This window comes from Somniosus microcephalus, chromosome 6 (genome assembly GCF_052327205.1).
Source record: "Somniosus microcephalus isolate GS21.2 chromosome 6, FLI_Smic_1.0, whole genome shotgun sequence".
In the NCBI taxonomy this organism is placed as follows: Eukaryota; Metazoa; Chordata; class Chondrichthyes; order Squaliformes; family Somniosidae; genus Somniosus; species Somniosus microcephalus.
The window spans coordinates 63,364,262-63,386,753 of NC_140992.1; the positions used below are offsets into that span (position 1 = coordinate 63,364,262).

Consider the following 22,492-nt stretch of genomic DNA (forward strand, 5'->3'; position numbering starts at 1 on the left):
TGTTAGATTAATGCTACAGGTTTACGTTGTAATTTCTGCATGTGAATGCAAACTATTGGGCCGAGTTTTGCTGTAGAAATAACGGTGAGGCTAATAACGTTTGTCGTTATTAATGTGTAAATCAGACAGCAACTTCCAGCGACCGCACGTGCGCATTTAAATACGTAAATCGAGAAGTTGCTGTCCGCGATGCCCTGCTGTTCCAGAGGCTGTGCAATAACTGTATCTTGCCAAAATACACGGCATTGAAATACATTGAACAGTGTGAAGTTGCTGTACTTAACGGATTAAAAAAAAAATTAAATAAAGCTTTTTTTTACTTTTTCATTGTCTCTTATCTCTCTCTCTCTTAACCCAATCTTCCTTTCTCTCACTTTAATTCGCTTTCTGTACATGATTTTGACATTGAATTAATTAGTCAAACTGGCACTTCCTGGTTCAGACTCAGCACTGCTCACTGACAATTCCTCAGTCTGATTGGTTAAGATACACAGTTGCTTGCCCTGTTCACACAAGTCCCAGATGCTCTGTACTTTTTGGATAGTTGGCTGAGTGGAACTTCCAGTGCAAAAGCCCACTGAAGGTCTATGGGCAAGTGCAAGTGTAACGAAGGGCTAGCGCCGTCCGTTCACTGCTGAGAGCAAAATCCAGCCCAATGTCTTTTTAAAGCTTACTCATTGAGTTACATTTATTTTCCCAGTCACAATTTTGCCCATTATTTTCACGGATAATTCATAGGCGACAAATAACATTAATTTACAAAGGATTTTTAAAAAAAATCACTATTGATGCTATTTGACTTGATTTTAATTCTGGTGCTTGGTTTTATGGTATTATTGCAGCGTTCAGGCTGATTGCAGGCCATAGCATGTGGCTTCCCAATAGCAGTGAGAAGTCAATGCACACACAGCATTACACATTTAGATGAAAATAAACTATTTTCCAGTTTTACTTTGAAAAGACCATCAGTGCACACAATGGCCCAGAAATTCGGGTCTCCACGGGTGAGTACGCATGGGGTACTCACCCGTGGGCCCAATGGAAGTGCCGGTTTTCTGCATGCGCGGGAAACCGGCACTTCCGATCCTCTGAACGAAGGGGTTCAGAGGTCGAACGCGCGCGCAGGAGAGGCTGCGCATGCGCATCAAACTTACGTTTTTTTGCAGGTTTTCACGCGAGGTTAAGCCTGCAGGATTTACACATTTAAAAAGCAGGCGAAAGGCCTGCTTTTTCCAAGGTAAGTGGTCAATTAATTAAAATTAAAACATTTTTTCCACAGGTTTATTATTTTTAAATACTTTAAAGCAAGGTAAGTTTATTTTTAGCCCCTTTAGAATATAAAATTATTTTTTGCAAAAATTTAAATTATTGTTTAAAATAGTTATTTAATGTAATTTATAGTTTATTTAAAAAGTGTGATTTAAAAAAAAAATTATTTGAAGGTTTACTGCTATTTTGGGGCCCGTACTATTTATAAGTTTTGACAGGTCTTCCTGTCAATCTTATGAATGGGCTTTTCCCTCCTCCGATTGACTGCCCATGGCCTACGTGATCCCAGGGGACGCATCGCACTAACTACGCCCCTGGGACATGCAAGCACAGTGCGCGGCAGCTGGGCCAGGCCCCGGAGCGGAATTCCACGGGGCCCTACAGCTCAACTGCCGGTGCGCAAGGTAAGTGCAGTTCGGGGGCTTACACCCGCGGGAAGCCCCCGACCCGAATTTCTGGGCCAATATCATATCAGTGTTCAAAAGGTGGGATAACATGCAAAATTGTTGCAGGAGGCGTGCACACCATTCCGTGGGTTTAGTGCAGCCTCTTCATCTTGGAACACCATCATAATGCTGAATCTGGTCACTAAAAACTGGCAGCTGGAATTTTTTTTAATACGGAGGTTATCCAGTGGAACTGGGATAAATAGCAATATTTATCTCAGAATACCACTGAATATTAAACAGTAAACAAAATTTTGAAATATAATATACTTCTATTAAACTCATGAATATGACATGTTACTGCATAATGCTAGTATAACTCATAAAAAGTGTCTTTCATCTTCAGAACAATGAACGTTCCTTTCACTTGATGCATATTCAATACATAGTTTAATTTCCCTTCCCCCATTCTTTAATTAATGCCACAGTCTCTGGGAGAAATTGGTACCTCTGCATTAAGGATTGTTTCACAGATCAACACACAAGTCCACGAAACAGAATCATGGTGGGGTTCTGAGAGGCATTTGCATGTCCACTGAAGGCTGAGGAAAACTAGATACACACTGGTATTCAGCAATTCACCCTTCGGTATGAGATAGTTTGTGACCCAATTTGGAGCAATGCTTTGCATGGAGCCTAGCCAGCAGATGGAAGCTAAGATAAAGAGAGATAAACGGGCAAACAGAGAAATAAAACTGGATTTTCAGGATAGTGAAAATTGAGGTGGTCATAAGGAATTACAGCAATTAAGAAGGAACAGGAGAGAGAGAGAAAGAGAACAAATATGGAGGAAGACAAGCTGCCAGTGGAGAAGCGACAGGTGCCGGCAGCTCATTTTATTTATTTAGGTGAGGCCCAAAGCCACCCTGAAATTGAGCCTCAGGCCTCAGCTAAATTGCGTACCCTTGCCACCAATTCCATCCCCCTTTGGCGGCCAATTGTCTTCATTATTGTTACATTTTTCCATATTATCTGCTTCCCTGGCCAATTTGTTCCCTATGTTCACAACCATTTATAGTTAAAACTGTGCATCGTCCCTCTCCTAAGCTTGAGCCAGTTTCCCCTTGTTTCTAGGCTTTGTGGCAATCTTAAATGTATTATCAGGGTTCAATTTAACTTTTCCCTTAAGGATCTTGAATACCTTGCCTGAGTCTTTTCTTCTCTAGGGTAAACATCTCAGGCTGTTCAACCTCTCTGCATAGCTCAGATGTGCTTAGCTAGGAATCCGTTTGAGCAGAAAAGAACAGTCAATCTCCAATGCCTGGCTCTCCTTGCTATAGTAAAGAAACCAGAATGAAACCCCACATTCCAGGGATAACATCCCAGTTTCTTGTATAGACTCATTATCACCTCCTGGGATTTGTGTACTATCCCACTGGCTGTAAATCCCCAAGATCCTTTCTTTATTTATCGCCTTCTTTATTGCTGCTGCAAATTGCACTGTGGATTCAGTGTGCTATGCACCAGATTTCTCTCCTCTGGTGTGTACTGTTGCCTACAGCCATTTGGTTTATATTTCCCACTGTTGATTTCCCTTCCTCAGTCCTTTTTTACTCTTTAAAATATTGTGTCAGTAAAGTATAAACTAAAAAGGTCTCTATGCTTGGTAAACTGTGTTCACATAGCTTACTACAAAGTATCTCTGTACTCTGAATAACAGTGAAATTAAGTCATAATTTGGCATTTCAAAATTTGCTCTGTAAAATGTCAAATGTCTGCTCTTCTAAATCACCAGTGACTTATGTTTTACTTAGACGTGAACTCACCTGAAAATACGAGGATTCTGTGCACTATTTATCTACAGTTAATAATAAATCCTTAACAATGAGAAAATGGTTTAAAAATCTACTGACCTTCAGAAGTTAGAAGGATTAAAAGATGTGTCCTAGCTCTACATTGAAGAATACAAATAAACCTTGATGAAGGTACTCTACAGTATTTAGTATTCCAGGTGCAATGGACTAGATGCAATTTCACTATAGGGAAATGCAATGCTTCACCATCAAAGAGGATTCCCACTTATCATCTTTGACAACGGGAGACAAGTTCTGGGTAAAAACTAGGAGTGCTGAATACCGCACAACAGCTAAGGACGCCAGTAGTAAAATTAAACTGGTCAACCATAGCAATCATTCTGTAGTAAGGAATAACAATTTCACTGCAACATCAGCATTGTCTCCCAGATGTTAAGAAAGGGAGATGAATGACATTTAGCAATCAATACTGAAAATTAAGATTTAACACAAAGAATTAGGAGAGTTTGTGTAGCAGAATTCTGATTGCAATGAAAAAGAACAGTTTACAGCTACACTTTGATCAAGCTCTGAACAATAAAAAAAAAACTGCACAGCATGCCAAGCAGGGCATCTTTCGTGGCTGTCAACTTATCCTAACAAAACAAATGCAGTAGTGCAAAATTTGCTTTTGCTGGGACTGACTAGGCTAAGAAAGCCAACAAGGGAGGCCTTTAATTATTCCACATGGCAGCAGCATCTGTCAAACAGTTGAGCATAATTCAATATTTAGTACAACAATGGAAATACAGATTTATAAACAATTAATGGTGTCTCGAGCGCTTTAGTCTCTGTGAAGTAAGCAGAATGTTCACGGAAACAAAAAGCGTGACATATCTATCAGTCCCTGGTTTGGGAAAACAGCTACAAGCCTAAGTTTGGATCCAGGTCTACGATCAGCACACCCTGAACTACAGTGATGATCAGTAATTCTGATTCATCTTGTACACTCCTTAAAGGGACAGTTTTGCAGTTACACAATAAAGGAATCTGGGGTCCATTAATCTTAATTTGATCACAGAATATGATCCACTTTAAAACCTGGTCAAGAACAACCCGATTTGACTGCGAAGACCCGAATAACACAGGTGTCAATCAATCATCTCCTTCAACATTTTAGTGGAAATGGAACGTACTTTGCAGTTTGAAGCAAGGAGAGAATAAAATAGATGCTACATTTTAAAGATTGGTCTGATATAATCTTTATCCAAAAGGCAGACTCAATATATAGGTGACAACATAGGACATAAACAAGTGACAGTGTCTAAAATTGTGAACAAAAAAAAAATAGGAAAAACAATGCATACCACATTCTCCTGACAGTCCATAAGGGTAATGTTCTCTGTGGTGTGGCAGTAATCCCTACAGATCAGGAAGGCCCAGTATCAATCACTGGTCTGTGCCGAGTTATATCAACAACAAAATATTAATTAGCTAGAGGAAGAGAGTGTTTGAAGACCAGGACCTCAAACCCGGCACGAAGCTCATGGTCTACAGAACAGCAGTGATACCCGCCCTGCTGTATGCCTCAGAGACTTGGACCTTGTACAGCAGGCACCTCAAAGCACTGGAGAGGTACCACCAATGCTGGCTCCGCAAGATCCTGCAAATCCATTGGCAGGATAGGCGCACCAACGTCAGTGTTCTTGCCAAGGCCAACATCCCCAGCATTGAAGCTTTGACCACGCTCAATCAGCTCCGATGGTTGGGTCACATTGTCTGCATGCCCAATACGAGACTCCCAAAACAAGCGCTCTACTCGGAGCTCCGGCATGGCAAGAGAGCCCCAGGTGGGCAGAGGAAACGCTTCAAGGACACCCTCAAAGCCTCCTTGAAAAAGTGTAACATCCCCACCGACATCTGGGAATCCCTGGCCCAAGACCGCACAAAGTGGAGGAGAAGCATCCGGGAAGGCGCCGAACACCTCAAATCTCTTTGCCGGGAGCAAGCGGAAGCCAAGCGCAAGGAGCGCACGTCAACCCAGGCACCCCATCCACCGTCTGCCCCACCTGTGACAGAGACTGTAGGTCCCGCATTGGACTCATCAGTCACCTGCGAACTCATTTTTAATGTGGAAGCAAGTCATCCTCGGTTCCGAGGGACTGCCTAAGAAGAAGAATTAGCTAGGGTGATGATGGGGCACACCAATTGGTCTCAAAGGGCTAAATTTTAATGGGGAAGGCGGATTGGGGTCGGGAAGGTTCCGAGGTGGTCAGGAAACCCAGGAGAACAGGTTTCGCGCAGGCCCTGCCAAATTTAACAGCAGGGCCTGATTTGAATGGGAAGCCTCTGTTTCCCACCCGCAGCCAGCCAGATTGAGAGGCTGGCTGGCTCCAGGCGGGTAGACCTGTGGCACTAGGCTGCACAGAGGAGGGAGGGAGGGATTGCATGGGGGCCGGGGCCCAGCTGGAGGAGCAGGGGGGTCAGGGGTCCGAAAAGATCACGGGCCAGCCGAAGGATCTGCGGGGGGCGGGGTGGGGCAGGCTGAAAACGTCAAAATCGTGTGAGGCCGACCAGAGAGAAACAGTGCCCCTACTCAAGAGGGACAGTAACCTGTGCGTTCTAACCTATATTGGTTCCCGGTATACCTAAGTCTCCAATTTAAAATTCTCATAGCCACATTTAAAACCCTTCATGGTCATGCCTCTCTTTTGTCTCTGTATACACCTCCAGATCTACAACCTTGCCCCAAGAAGAATCTGTTCCTCCAATTCTGGCTTCTTCTGCTTTCTCACCTTCCTTTGCACCATCATTAGTGGCCATGCCTTCAGCTATCTCAGTCCCACACTCTGGAATTTCTTCCATAAATCCCTACAGGAGAGGAGAGGTGGGGAAGCGAGGAGTGGAAAAAATGTTTGAATAATTAAATACATTTGTTGCCTATTTCCATTACTCAGCATTGCTTCAAAATTTAATTCAGATTTGAAATGAGAATAAAATGAGAGAAGAGCATAGAGGAGGGTTGGCGAGGGTGGGGAGATTAGAGGAGGGTAGGGACAACTGAGGAGAGGAGAGGAGCGAAGAGCAGAGTAGGGTAGAGAACAGGAGAGGAGATGAGAGAGAAGATATTTGAAGAACTGAATAAGTTTTGGAAGGAGGTGACAAATTTATCATTATTTCTGAACTGAATTCTGTTTTTAATTGGGAATATCATAGAGTGGTTACAGCACGGAAGGCGGCCATTTGGCCCGTCAAGCCCGTGCCGACATGGATTAACTTTTGTAATAAGACATTAACAATCAGTGAATCTTATAGAGTAGAGTTCTTCAAAGGGAGACTCCATTACTAGATGCACGAAAAGATTGTGATCCGGGGTCGAGGCCAGCACGGGTGGGGGGGGCGGGAGTTGGAATGGAGGCCTCATGGGAGGTCTCCGTTCGTGGGGGGTGGGTTAGGTAGGGACCCTGGATCCAGGAGGTAAGTGTAAAGGCACTTACCTCCTAGATGCAGCAGTCCTCGCCTTGCTGTAGCTACTGGGTTTCACGAGATGTATAAAACCCGACCAGCTACAGTTAAACACAAAATGGAGGTTAAAGAAGAGGCTTCCAGCCTCATTATAATATTTAAATAGATGGCCCGCTTCCTGGCAGTGGGCTGGCTGCCCGCCCCCATTAAAACCAGAAGTGGGCGGGTTGAGGTCGGGATTCACATTTTTAGAACTTTAACTGCCCCCATGCTCCCAACCCACCCGTTCTATTAGGTTAAAATTCCCTCCAAAGCCTCTGTGCTAGGAGGATGGAGGGGATGTTATGTGAAACATGTCTGTGTTTTGCTGTGATGTCTCACAGTTGAATAGCTTCCTAACGGTTACCATCTAGGTTTCCACATAAAGAATGGCCATTTGGACCAAGAGCCAGAGAGTTGCGAGTCTCTGTGAAACTGAACCCCAGTACAAGTTCCTGGTTTCAAAACACGAGTGGGAGAGGAGGAGAAAAAAAAGAGAAAATAGGGGGAAAAGGGACATTTACCCAAGATTAAAGCGATGCAGCATTTAATGATGTCATGGCATCATAGCAGAAATGACATCTTTTCAAAGCATAAGTATAAATTGGCTCCGTGGTTGTTGCCATGGCTGTGACTGCAAGAGCCACTTTAATTCTTTAGCTTAGCTCTCCTGTTCATCGGTGGCAGCACGGTTGCTAAGGGAATATTTGTGCAGTGCGTGGGTGTGAAGAGAACACAGCTGTTAAGAGTTTAAGCAGTAAGCATGCTGCGTTGTGCCTTCATAAGGAGTGAAAATAGACCTGTAAAAATCATGCCTCGTGGGTGTTATCTCGTAGGCTCAATAATGCTGCCCATGGCATAAAATATAATCTCTCAAAATGGGGCACAAAATTGGATCGAAAAGTAATAATAGGTTCGGTCTGTACTGAATTCAATAAGATATCAGGCCAACTGAATGACTGTCTACAGTTACTCAGTGTATATAATATAATATAGCATATCTATAGTTATTTATCCCTAATTTTATCCATTTTGAATAAAGCATTCTTCCAATTTTTTTTCAAGCATGTCAATTGTTCACCGTTGTTCACACTCTGTACAAAGGAATTTTCTATAAGTTAGGTTTCTTTCCATGTAATTTTTTTATTTGTCTTATTCGCTAAAGTCTTCCCATGCCACACTTTCTTCTTTTACCAAGTCCTCTGATGGGCAACCAGCTTCAAGACTTTCACCTATATCTCTCTGAACTACTAGATACAAGGTAGCCAAGTGATTTCACCCCCCCACCCTCACTCTCAGAAGCATCGTTCAACCCGTCATCCCCTCGCCAAACTGAGATCTGGAATCCATTTTCTAATACTCAGAAGTGCAACTTACCATCATATTAATCAGAAATAAAACTGAAGCAGGCTGCCAGCTGCTTCATCCCAGAATCCAAGTACTAACAGCACTAACTGAAAGACTTAACACCAGTCATTGCTTTTTCCTGAATAAAATATTCCTAACATTCTTTCTTTTTCCAAGATATAAGCAGTTACATTCAGTGGCTTTTAGCTTGGTTTACAACCTAATCTCTCAAGACCTTTTGCTTAAACAGAACTGCTTTGCTGATATCTCACAGATCTATATTTCATGGGAATCTTGAAGAAGATACTTAATGGCAATATCTCCTACATTTTTAATTAAAAGGAAAATAAACAGCTTGATTTCCCCATATATTCTGAACATGCTTTCCCTGGAGCTTAATTCCAGTTTGTTTGTTTCTTAAAATTGTCATCAAAACAACACACAGAGCGGGTGAGTGACAAATGGTATTCAGTCTGTCACCTCTCCAATACTATCTAGCTCATGTGTGATGTACCATCAGTTTTGATCACACCACACTGTCTCTGAGCAACCTTCGGTCTCCTCACTAGTTATGGGATTTGAGCCTCACCAGCTGGCGCACACACTGACTCAGCCAGCAGGTAGGGCACTGCAGAGGTCTAACATTTATTTTCAGGAGCAGGATTATTAAGCGAGGACTACTAGTGGGTAATAGTTACTTTTCTTGATCCTAAATTTGTTGCTCATAAAACAGGACTATCATTGCTGATCTGTCAGGGTCAATACTTGTTACAAATTCAGGTCAGCCATAGGCTGGTTCAGGTTCGGTGGCAGTAATCGCTCCCAAGAGGGGTTTGCGTGTCTTACTTTCATGGTATTTGACTCTCACTGCCCTACATCTACTTGCATGATAGTGGGACCCAGGGTTGGAACAGTGGAACCCCATTGTGACCTGAATCTGATTGTCATGTCTTTTGCATGTGTATTTCTTATTCTCTCCAAAGGCAGACTGAATGAACACTAGATGAGGTGAAGCTTGGTTTGAATTGTTAAGCTGTTTTATTCTACGGTAAGATGAACATACTGAGCAATAATTATGACCAGATTTACTTAGTTCAGTCGATACAACTTTTCTCCATGTAATAATATGAAAATGATGTACATGCCATGCTACACACTTCCGTGGGTTGTCTTGCTTGACTTAAACAGAATAACTCCTCCGCATTCTGCCTGTTTTGAGCTTGCCTTTTCTAGGGACTTTCTGCCTCAGATGCAGCTTCTTTTGTAAAAGCTAGACAGCTTTTCAGGTGTCTGACATTCTGTTCTATTTCCCGACAATTTTATCCATTGTTCACAATGAGAAGATCAAAAAACCTTCCAACACGAGTACAGGTGTTTATTAATTATGGAGAAAAGTCACCAAACTGCTTATTATTTACAGTCAACGAGGAAACAACATAAATGGTAGCTCATTAACATCTTAGCTATCTTTCACCTCAAACCCTCCCCTTTTTATTACTCATAATAATACATGCTTTCAAAACATTAAAAGTTATTCTTCCGTGAATCTTTTCTGTAGAGAAATGGTCAAAAATTTCTGAAACGTTGACAATACAAGAGGATTATAGGTTACAGTAGTTTGATGCATTAGGTTTTATTTGTCCACTCATTTTATAAATAAATTTACATAAAATTATCTTTTATTAGGTAGCAGCTATTTGCCTACATAAATATGAGAATGATTCCAATATGGTGCACATAATGACATTATCAATGTTGATAGAGAGCTCTCTTCATCCCTTAGAGCAGTTTCAATACTACAAAAGATTATGGGTAAAATCTATAGGCCTGGATTTTGCAGTCAATGGCAAATGAACGGTGCTAGCTGTTGCTTACATTTACACTTGCCCACAGACTTCGCACTGTGGCTTGCGGTAATTAGATAGCTGAAACAGCACAGCGCCCTTTACAGGGGATCCGGACCTGTGTGAACAGGGAAAGCAACTGTGTGTTCCTTAACCAACCAGATTGAAAAATCCTTACTGGGGACACACAGGCCGTGATTTCGCCGGCCAAGGTGGGTTCAGGGCGGGAGAGGTCATTGTCGGGATACGGTCCTGCTGCCTACTGAAGCCCGCCAAAAAAAAGGATTTTATGTTAATGGGCCTTGTTAAGCCCACCCGTCGCGTTCCCCGACCCTATTAGAAAGTGCGGGTCAGGTGACTTCAGCACCGACTCTTGCCGGTTTATTTAAAGGGCCCATGGCCCCACTTCATGAATTTGAAACGGCCATTGCTGAGATAGCTTGTTCAACTCCAAAAATGAGCTCACAAAGGCAAAGGGCTGCACCTCAATTCAGTGGTGACTCCCATCATGTTCTTGTGGAGGGAGTCAGAGCACGCAGGGAGGTTCTCTTCCCTGCCAGTGGTCGGAAGAGACCTCCCCAGGAGACCAAGGCAGCCTGGCTGCAAATAGCTGAGGAGGTAATGAGCAGGTGTGTGGTGACGAGGACCTGGCTTCAGTGCCGCAAGCGTTTTCATGATCTTCTACAATCTGGAAAAATGAGTATAAAGCCACACTTACCTTCATGCTGCAGTGTCTGTTATCACTTCCCCATCACTCAGCATTCCCAAACCTACTCCTGTACATCACAACTCAATGCAACATCCCTTGCACCTTCAGACATCCCTCTCTATTTAGCTGCATTATTGCATCCCCATCTTACTATGCACCCCAAACACTCGTCCTCATCCTAATGTAATGACACCAACTAGCAACACTAAAGGAGGCAACTTGTTACAGCCACCCCACTCCATTATAGTCTCCCTATAAAGATCTAACACATCCATTCGTTACACTCATTTCATCACTCTCACTCAATCTTCTCTTCTTACCCTCCTTGCAGGAGAAGAGAGCCCACAACAAGAGGGAAAGGGGGAGAACAGGACCATTTTGACTCTTGCAGAGGAGGCTGCCCTGGAGATCACTGGAGTGGTGGATCAGCCGGAAGTGGGGGACGGAGAGAGGGGCTCATCAGGACAACCTGGCGACAGAATAATTTTCCATACACCCACGTCATTCATCAGTCACTCATATTGGGGCTGATGTCAACAGGAATTGATTGCTCATAATGTACTTATTGGTATCTGTATGCAATGGACATATCATTTATCTAACTGATGTCCTTACTCTCCCACAGGTCCATCAAGAGCTGCCCCCCCCCCCGCAATGTCCATGAGGAACATCAAGAGGACTCCTCAGAGGAGGATCCAGCCTCTGAGGGCACAACGTCACCTCTGACAAGGCAAGCCAACACCAGGGCAGATACGCACACCTTGGTGGGTCTGTCTCGAGATAGAGTAATGTTGTCAACTGGTGTCTCACAAGTCACAAGTGAGCAAGAGGTGATTGTGGAGACAGGGACAGCAGTGGTGACTCCTTGCCTGAGGGCGCAGGCGTCTCCTAGCTTTGCTCAGTTGCATGCACACGCTGAGTTTCGAGGCCATCAATGAAGAGGGCGGTCCTGGAGCTGGAGCAACAAGTGCAGGAGGCTCTGACAGGTTTTGCAACCGTGGTGACTGCGAGTGTGCAGAGAATGGAGGAGTTCATCTCCAGCATGAGCAACACCGTGGCGCATGCACTTGCGACTGTTGTTTCCTCCATGAATAGGATGGCAACCTACATGGAGGACATAATGCGCCAGTCGCTTGAGTACATGGTCTCAATTCAAACTAGATGGGCATCTATGGAGGATAGATGGGCATCTATCGAGGAGAGAAACCAGACGGCCTTGCTAGGAGGAATGTCAGTATAGACATGGGTCCTCATGACCCCACTCATGTGCAGCAAGGTGCTCTCCAGCTACTTGCTAGCAGAGAAGTGGTGACACTTTGGCAGGACCCACACAGGCTTCAAAACCCAGAGGACGACCACCAAAGGTGTCTAAGCAGATGCAGCAGGGAAGTGAGCAGCCTTTTTCTACCTCTGCTGAAGCCACAGGGATTGCACCACATAGAAGCACTCGGAAAAGAAAGATGCCATACAAATAGAGTCACAAGGGTAGTCACTTGGGTGTTTCTTTCAATGTTATTGACAAGTTTCTGTTAAAATGATTTTGTCCATTAAATCTTTAATTGCATGAATGTTGTGGTTCTTAGCAAATGTGTGTTGACACTTGAAGTGGCAGAGTGGATGGTCAGGGCTATTTTAATCTCCATCAATGGTGGTGACATTGAAACGATAGGACTGGTCATTGTAGGGATGGTTAATGGTGTTGATGTGGGCTGATGCCAATGTGGCAGCCACATGTCTGTTTTGCGTGAACTTTACTAAATCTGGCCATGATGAGGTGATTCCTGGTCTCACGGGCAGCAATGTGGTTGTGTACTGGTGGCAATGGTACTGGCGGCTGCTTAAGGTCTTCATCATCCTCGTACTCAAACTCATGATCCTCCTCCTCCTCCGAAGTGGCTGTGTGCTCTGCACCTTCTTCCTCCTGCTGTGCTAATCCTCGCTGCTGCGCTATGTTATGCAGGGCACAGCAGACCACAATGATTCTGGAGACCCTGGCTGGTGCATACCGCAGGGCTCCTCCCAATCTGTCCAGGCATCTGAAGCGCATTTTCAGCATGCCTATTGTTTGCTCTTCAACACTTCTGGTGGAGATGAGGCTTTGATTGTAATGTTCCTCAGCCTCGCTTGTTGTCTTCCTCAAAGGTGTCATCAGAAACGTGTTTAGTGGATAGCCCTTGTCGCCAAGCAGCCAGGCGGTAAGACTGTTTGGAGGTGTGAAGAGCTGAGGAACGGTGGATTGGCGCAGGATGTAGGAGTCATGACAGCTCCCAGGGAACTTGGCGCACACATGGACAATGATCTGCCTATGGTTGCAGACCAGCTGCACATTGAGGGAGTGGAAGCCCTTGCGGTTGATAAACACTGCTGGGTTATCATGGGGTGCCCTGATGGCCACGTGTGCAGTCGATTATGCCCTGCACCCATGGGAATCCAGCCAGAGCCACAAAGCCAACCATGATATCCTTTATACCACTTCTGCAGCTGTCAGGTAATCAGATAAATCAAAGCAGACTCAACTTATGACAGGGTGAGTTGAGCAGCGGGTAACCCGTGGGGGAGCACGTAAAATTAGAAGGTAGGCTCAAAATAACATTAAATTGGCTGTTAACCATCCATTTAATGATCTAAATAGTCTACCCCGCCGCTTGGTGTCAGGTCTGTTCTGCGCAGACAGACCCGACACCTGGGAGATGCGTGGAGGCGGGTTTCCTACCCACTGTCAATCTTTGCTATTTTGACGGCTGACCTGCCTCCGAATCCGCCCTCTGAGCACCGGCAAAATCAAGCCCGCAGAGTATAAACCAGGAATTGTAAGTTAGAATATTTAATTAAATGCCAAATCATGTACAGAAAGCAGAATAAAGCCCCTTTAACAAAGACTATTCATTCTTACATTAATAAAAATGCAAACACATCTGTGTCCCTGTAACTCACCAAATCATAAAATATAAATCTGGTTTGTTTTTTACATCGAATACATGCTTTCAGTATTTTAACATTCATCAGGTTTTCCGTTATTCTCTGGACCACAGGTTTTATTTCCCTGATCAGTACCATGGCATACAGAAAATCCCAAATCCCAATTACGCTCTTTTGATTTCCAAATATGGAAGAAATTAGTTCTTCCTTCGCTTCCTTTTCTTCTCACTGTATTTGCATATAATGGTAATTAAGCAGATCTGCTCAAATCAGCTCATAATTGATGTTAATTCTATCCACAACAATTTGAAACAAAGGCTCATTACTTCAGATCTTCAGCAAGAGGCTGCGCGTTATGTAAATAAAAGCAGGAAATCTACATCCGTTGATTACTAATGTATGTATGAGAACAGAACTGCAAGACTCGCTGCTTTTCCCATCTAAAATGGGCATAAATCATGTCACAAGTTTAATCATAGTTCAGTTGCATAGAAGTGTTTTCTAAATTATGTACAAAGACACATGCATCAATAAAAAATCATTAGTTGCATAAAAAGATGTGAAACTGCATTTGTTACCTGCGCTTGAATTAGTGAGATGAAAACATCCGTTCCCATTTGCCTCCTCAATTGAAGAAAGAAGTGCTTTAGCCAGGGATGCAGCAATTGGTTGAACCAGCAAAGATGTAAGGTTTATTCGATGTTCCCTGAAGCTTCCCCCTTTTAAAAGCACAAAACACAAATTAAGACAACATGGGGGTGATTTTGATCTGTTCACCACCCCGATTTTCGGCAGGAATGGATGTTAGCGAGACCTAAAAAATGTTTTTAAACTTACCCCTGACTTCCAGCTCACTGCTGTTTTCAAACTGGTTGTGATTTAGACAGCCAACACTCCCACCTGGAACAGGCTGGAGCCTCATTGTACCACACAAATTGGGGTCCTGTGACATTATTAAGACCTCAATGCAATTTTGGGGAGATTTGATAGAGGTGTTCAAAATCAGGAAGGGTTTTGATAGAGTAAAGAAGGAGAAATTGCTCCCAGTGGCAGAAGGGAAATTATTGGAAAGAATTCTGAAGGACAGGATAAATCTTCATTTAGAAAGACACGGATTAATCAAGGATCGTCAGCACGGATTTGTTAAGGGAAGGTCGTGTCTGACAAACGTGATTTAATTTTTTGAGGAGGTAACAAGGAGGATAGATGAGGGTAGCGCATTTGATGTAGTGTATATGGACTTTAGCAAGGCTTTTGATAAGGTTCCACATGGCAGACTGGTCACGAAGTTAAAAGCCCATGGGATCCAGGGCAAAGTGTCAAGTTGGATTCAATTTTGACTCTATTTTCTCTCCATGGATGTTGAGTTTCTCCAGCATTTTCTGTTGTTCCTCTTTTGGTGCATTTTCTGTTGTTAAGTTGGATTCAAAACTGGCTCGGAGACAGGAAGCAGAGGGTAATGGTTGATGGGTGTTTTTGTGACTGAAAGGCTGTTTCCAGTGGGGTTCCGCAAAGCTCAGTACTAGGTCCCTTGCTTTTTGTGGTATATATCAACGATCTAGATTTGAATATAGGGGGTATGATTAAGAAGTTTGCAGATGATACTAAAATCGGCTGTGTGGTTGATACCGAAGAAGGAAGCTGTAGACTGCAGGAAGATACCAATAAATTGGTCAGGTGGGCAGAACAGTGGCAAATGGAATTCAATCCGGAGAAGTGTGAGGTAATGCATTTGGGGAGGGCTAACAAGGAAAGGGAATACACATTAAATGGTAGGACACTGAGTAGTGTAGAGGAACAAAGGGACCTTAGAGTGCATGTCCACAGATCCATGAAGGTAGCAGGCCAAGTAGATAAGGTGGTTAAGAAGGCATATGGAATGCTTGCCTTTATTAGCCGTGGCATAGAATACAAGAGCAGGGGGGGTTATGCTTCAACTGTATAAAACACTAGTTAGGCCTTGAAATAAAGAGTAGATTGCCTTTCAAAAGCTAGGCTTTATTAACCTTAAAAAACCAGCAAGTACATGTTGAGCACCCAGTCTCAACCAAGCTGTAGAAAACTGAATTTAAGATGGCCACCACAGGTCACATGGAATCAACTAACCAATAAGTTTACAGCATATATCTCAAGGCAGGAAAACAGGCAACCAATTACAATGCTTCTTATAAAACAAGAATAATCACCACAGGCCTCAGCTAGAGTACTGCGTGCAGTTCTGGTCACCACATTACAGGAAAGATGTGATTGCACGAGAGAGGGTACAGAGGAGATTTACAAGGATGTTGCCGGGAGTAGAGAATCTTAGCTATAAGGAAAGACTGGATAGGCTGGGTCTGTTTTCCTTGGAACAGAGGTGGCTGAGGGGAGACCTTATTGAGGTGTATAAAATTATGAGGGGCATAGATAAAGTGGATAGAAAGGACCTATTTCCCTTAGCAGAGGGGTCAAAAACCAGGGGGCACAGATTTAAAGTAATTGGTGGAAGGTTTAGAGGGGATTTGAGGGGAAATTTCTTCACTCAGAGGGTTGTAGGGGTCTGGAACTCACTGCCTGAAAGGGTGGTAGAGGCAGGAACCCTAACCACATTTAAAAGTACTTGGATGTGCACTTGGGATGCTCTAACCTGCAGCGCTATGGACCAAGAGCTGGGAAGTGGGATTAGGCTGGATAGCTCTTTGTTGGCTGGCACGGACATGATGAGTTGAAATGGCCTCCTTCCGTGCTGTAACTTTCTATGATTCTATGAAGGGTCGGTAACCAGAGGACACAGATTTAAGGTATTTGGCAAAAGAACCATAGGCGAGATGAGGAAAAAATGGTGGTGGAAGCAGATAGCTTTCAAAAGGGAATTGGATAAATACTTGAAGGGGGAAAAATTTGCAGGGCTATGGGGGAAGGGCAGGGTACTGCAACTAATTGGATAACTTTTTCAATGGACTCCTTCTGTGCTGTATCATTCTATGATAGCACAAACTAATAGCTTCAATGAAAGAGTCACAAGGTTAGGGAATGTGTAAAATCAGAAATTCATGCTGGGGTCTGTTTGTGTTGGGGGTGGGATAGGATGCATGCTCTATGGATTTGAGGCACATAATTGGAGTTGAGTTTTAAGAGCCTTTTCCTGGACATGCTCTATGCTATACTTGAGCCTAATGCTGACGTTGGGTGGAAAAAGTGGAAGAATATTCCAGTTTTTAATGGTAACTGGTCTCAAACAATCACCCAAAAATAAATAATTCTGGACCTACTCTGTGACCATTTTCACATTTATAGTCGTCCTTTACCTTCATAACAATAACGATTGCACTTCAAAACGGAATTGATTATGTGAAGTGCTTTGAGACATACCGACATCAGAAAGTACAATAAAAATGCAATATTTATTCTCATTTAATTTCATTTTGCAATGCTTTTAATATTTTATTTTGATGTCTTTTTCAAAATCTTCCAAGTCTATCACGTTCGGGCCCTTTGAATATTATCAATGGGAGTTCCTCATTTTTCTCTCTCTTGCTTTTTCTTTTCCTCTGTCTTTTTCAGTTTCTTTAAAAACAATCAAGTTCCCTGTTATCACGTAATTCATTGTTTTTAGCTTTTCTGGTCAGTTATTTCTGCACCCATAGTTTCTGAGGGGAGGTGCAGCCTTCTGAGGCACTGACGGCAGAAAAGTCTATGCAAGTCCTTCTTGGTTGACCCTGGTGAGTGGAAATGTGCATGTAGGGAAAAGATGCCTTCTATGAAGCCTCTCTGAGAGCCTCCAATCTAGCTTCCTCCATATCCTCATTTTCTCCCTCATAACAAAATAGAGGTATTCCCATTGGATAACCCATGTCCCGAAAGCAAAGCAGTTGGACGTAACAATTACCTGAACAGGGTACCACATATGCAAAAGTATTCCATCCTTTTCATTGTTGAGCAAAAATGTTTGATCTAAAATATAAATTAAACAATCTTGCGTGGGTGAGTTAGGGGGGTGGGAGTTGGGGTTAACTGGGTATGACAGTCTTTTATTTCATGAACGCAAGTTCAAATCTACCTCAAAACTAATCTCATCTGTCAGCTGGCTGTAAAGATCTTAAATGAAGTAAGTCTGGCATTCCCTTCCAGATCCTAGTTGGCATGGGACTATAGCACAAAACTGACACTAATTTACAGTATTAATCACTCATAGGATAGCTGTTGTGGTAAATAGAAAAATGTCATACTGCTACAGCAGATGGTGCTGTGGTAAGGTTAGGGCTGAGGCAGAGCAGAGAGAACTTCACTCTGCGTCCATACAAGGAATGCTTGATTATGACACCAGGAAAGCAAAATGTAACTTTGGCAGGGGCGCAACAGGTGGTAGTGGAGCGGCCGATTTACCATTCCATTAAAGTCAATTGAAAAAAATTTCAGTGGGTCTATAACGGGCAGACGATCCGCTACTGCCCATTTTATGCTGCTGTTGAAGTGGAATTTTGCTTCCTACGTACCTGAAATAGAAAAGCATCCTTCAACTTGTTGAGTAAATGCTTCACAAAAAGAGGTTAAACTTGCAGGTTGCAGTGCAAATACTTTGGCCATTTCCGTGCATTTTTTTCAAAAAAATTAATTAAAGAAATAAGCTTTCAGACAAAATCAGATATTTAACAAATGTATCAACAATACTTTGAGGAATTTGAGCGTTATGCATCAAAGTAAATGTTTCAGCTAGAAATAGAAATTAAATTTTTCTTTTCAAATATTCTATCAAGTCAATCACTATTGTCTCTTGGCAGCATAGCAAATAAAAGATGTCATGGAAATATTTTTTGTGTATCAACCCATCACCATATTTAATAGTGGTGAGACTCCAAACCAAGTTGCTGAAGAATCCACACAGGTAGAGTTTGTGTTTGCCTACAATCTCTCTCTGTCGGGACACACCCCACTTACACAAGTCTAAAGAGCTTAGGCACAGGTAGGCAAAAGCTCAGGATTAGCAACCTCCAGGTGTACATGGAAACATTTCTGGAGTTACAGCTGTACAAAGTCACTAGTAAGCTTCCTGCTGCTTATTCAACTAGGACCACAATAAAAATTAGGGCATTGCCTTCCAGGATTTTCTAGAGTAAATTAGTAGTGATTTCAGCCCCAGCGACATGTCTACCCTTTCAGCCAGCCTGGGCAATCATCAACTTGACCTCAGAGACTCAGGTTACCTCTCCCTCCCCACCCTTGTTGGCAGACTCTCGTGGGTCTATGGCAAACAGAAGGTGAGAAAAATAAAAAATATTATTGGTGTTACGGTAAAAAGCGTTGGTGTTGCTAAGTGTGATGCAAATACAGTCGTCTAGAAAACAAGATACAACTTCTACATATGGAATAAGGAGCGCCACACTCTGACATAATGAACTAAAACGGCTTATTTTCTGACAAAACACTGCTTATTCTTGGTATTTAAAAATGACTCTTTTGGCTGTTCAAAACAATTTATTGCCGACTCAAAGCACAGCATTTTTTTTATACAATAAATGACTGCACATACACATTTGGAATCAAAAACAATTTTTGGAATGAATTTCAGAAAAGTTGCCATATAGAAAATGCATACGGACAATATAAGTGGCAGTCAAATAGTGATGGGCTGACATTCTTGCATAGTGCGTATTTTTCAGCAGTTCTCACATCAATGGCACCGTGATACATTAAAAACATTAAGTCATGTTAAAAGGTTTTATGATGAACTGACACGCTAACTGCAATCATCATGTCTCTCTGCTGTTTGTCGGTACTATTCAGAACAGTTCTTTCAAATATAATGATCCTTCTGCTAGTTGGTGAAAATCTTGTAAACAACAAATACTTGTAATGTCTCTACTAAATGCAGATTTGTTATAACAAAATCCATGACATATTTTAATCAATTTGTAAAAAGCTACATATAGCTTTTGTAGGTGGGCTTTTGGTAATGCATTTTCATAATTTGAATGTAATATTATTGAAATAAAAACAGTGTAGAAAAAATAAAAATGTAGAGATAAAAAAGATGCTCCATTAATAACCTGTACATATAACTTGAAGGCGTATCAAACCATACTTCATAAATGCAATGCACTAACTGTCAGCACAACTGATAACCGCAGTGCACCTGGCAAGCAAGGTCTCACAACATTCAAGAATATACTTAGTGAATCTTTTATCTGAGAATTGGGATTTATCTGGGAGTAGTATCATTCTTACTTTGAATTTTTCAGAGGGTCCTTTGTAATCTAAGACTGAATTACCTCATTAAGACTTAAGTGATTTTGCGGTCAGCGGTGATGTGATGGCACTCACCGCTGACCTCGAAGAAAGCTGCCCACAAAGAGCTAACGATCCCTGTGGTGTTGATTTCACCTTTCCTGACATTAGTTTGATTCTGGCGCCAACTCTGGGGGATCTCCGGCATCCAGCAACAGTGATGTCATCAAGCAGGCAAAGCAGCCAATCACATTGAAGTATTCTCACAGCCAACAAACCACTGATTATCCTTCACTTTTTATACATTTTACGGAGAGCGAAATAAAGATTGGGACATACACATGGGATTAAAATAGAAGCTGAAATATCATAAACAAACTTTAAATATGTATATATATAATAAAAACCTGTGGAATTTTTATCATAATGGAAAAATGTGACATTTGACAAATATAAAATTAATTTTTCAGGGCCAGAGAGTTTGTTCAGCAGTAATTATGACTCAGTACAGCATTAAAAACCCAGTTACACCTCATTTAACAAGGCTTAACTTTTTTCAGAGGTTTTTAACAACGATATTATAGCGTAAAAGGGGAAGTTCACGTCAGTTCAAGTGATTTCTAAAATTTGCCGTCTGCAGGGTCTTCAACAGCACACCCTGAGAAGGAGCAGGGAATCACTGACAGTAACTTCTGGATTTACATGTTTAACTGTGCATACGTGGACGGCAGAAGTTGCTGTCAGTTTCACAGAGTAATAACGGCGAACGCTATAGTTTCGCAGTCATTAAAACCGCAAAATCCGGTCCATTATATACAACAATTCAGTATCCCCCTACAAAATTCCATCTTCGGTGGTCTATGTACAGCAGTCTGCCTCAAACTGTTGCTAATTGATACATTGTCATATACGGGAACCTCTCCAATTTACATGGTCAAAACTGATGTGAAACATTTATTTACTGAAGTAAACAATGTCTATATTACAGGATTTTAACAGTTACCAAATCTGGTAATATTTTTCTTATTCTTGGATCCCATGCTCAATAGTATTTTTACATAAATGAAAGTTGTTTCTGGTTATTGCAGGGAAAAGGAAAAAGCTGCTTATGGATTTCCACTTGAAGATCACTAAACCACTGAAAGTTTCCTAGCAACTCAAATTTGAATGAAGAGAAAAATCAATACTTTAATTCTTGTACCATTATCATTGATGAGTTAATCACATTTTGTGGTTGAAGTATATGTTATAGTAATAAAAATATACATTCTCACTGCTGGTTCATACTTATAATCAAAATGGTCTTATATCACTAAAAGACAATTGTTTCCCCTTTAGAAAGATACTAACTGGATATCATTGTTCTATTCCATACACTGTATATAAATGGTTTAGCTTCCAGCTTGAAATTTTCAGATTTTTTGAATGTTCCAGTTAGTTTCACCCCATGAAAAATTAGAACACTCAAAGACTTTGATAGTGTGATGAATGTCTTTGGTAGAAGCAACAAACGTACAGCCTCAGGTGATTAAATCTGTGTCATTGGGGCTACAGAGCTCTCTTGTACAATCAGTCACCTTAGATGACCCACTCTGGTGGTAGGCCAATGCATTGGAGACCTAATTTGAAATAGCAAAAGTTTTTGTGTTTGATGAGCAATTCTGTAACCCTAGGAGAACTAATTAGGTACAGCAGATTACAAAATATGGAAAATTTGCCTCAGATCTTTAGAAAGGATATCACGTAAAACCATAACGAGAAATATTATTGGAAAGATAGTTAAATTAAAAAGAATATTTGTAATTATCGATGCTGCCCTATGAATAGAATTGCACATTCAACTGTTACACGTTTCCTAACAATACAGAAGTATAATTTATTAGAACAGGTGAACATTAGATAAATATTTTATCATATATATTAAGCGCTTAAAGGAGTTCTAAAGTCTAATGCAATATTAGTCATAACATTTTTTTAAATCTATGCGAGTTGGCAGGTCAGAAGGAGCATAGAAGAAACATTCAGACCATAGCCAGAAATGCAGAAATATACAGATGTATGAAGGATTTGATGCCGAGATACATACATAAGCCTGATATCACACAGTATAACAACCTTTAAAATAGCAATGCTTTCCCAAGGAGTTCACAGCTTGGGGGGGGGGGTGGTGCGGGGGCTGGGTAGAAGGGTCAGTCTTGAGCAGTAATGAGTGGGCGTTGGGGAGATGATCAAAGTTGTTTGTTGACTAGCTAGTTTTTAAGGAGGATTTTAAAGGTGGAGAAAGATGTAGCAAGATGAAAGGGTTTAGGGATAGAGTGGCTGAAGACTCTAAAACCAGAGTGGGGGATAGAAGGGAGTGAAGCACTGTATACCAAAGTTGAACTATCAGAAGGCGCAGACAGTGGAACCAGGCTTGAGGAGGTTGCAAAGGTAGGAAGAGGTGAGGCTGTGAAGGGGATTGAAGACACGTATCAAGGATTTGCAGTTGCTGCACTGGTGGATGGAAAACCAGTGGAA

At 42.0% G+C, this 22,492-nt stretch overlaps 1 protein-coding gene across 2 annotated transcripts in view; it reads right to left on the reverse strand.

The window, feature by feature from the left end:
* naaladl2 (N-acetylated alpha-linked acidic dipeptidase like 2) overlaps positions 1–22,492 on the reverse strand; it is a 1,153,361-nt gene that overhangs the window by 361,849 nt on the left and 769,020 nt on the right. For both annotated transcript variants that reach the window (XM_085990293.1, XM_085990292.1), the window contains one exon: positions 14,350–14,490. In XM_085990293.1, the coding sequence (XP_085846419.1) occupies positions 14,350–14,490 (141 nt within the window). The remainder of the gene's footprint in view (positions 1–14,349; positions 14,491–22,492) is intronic.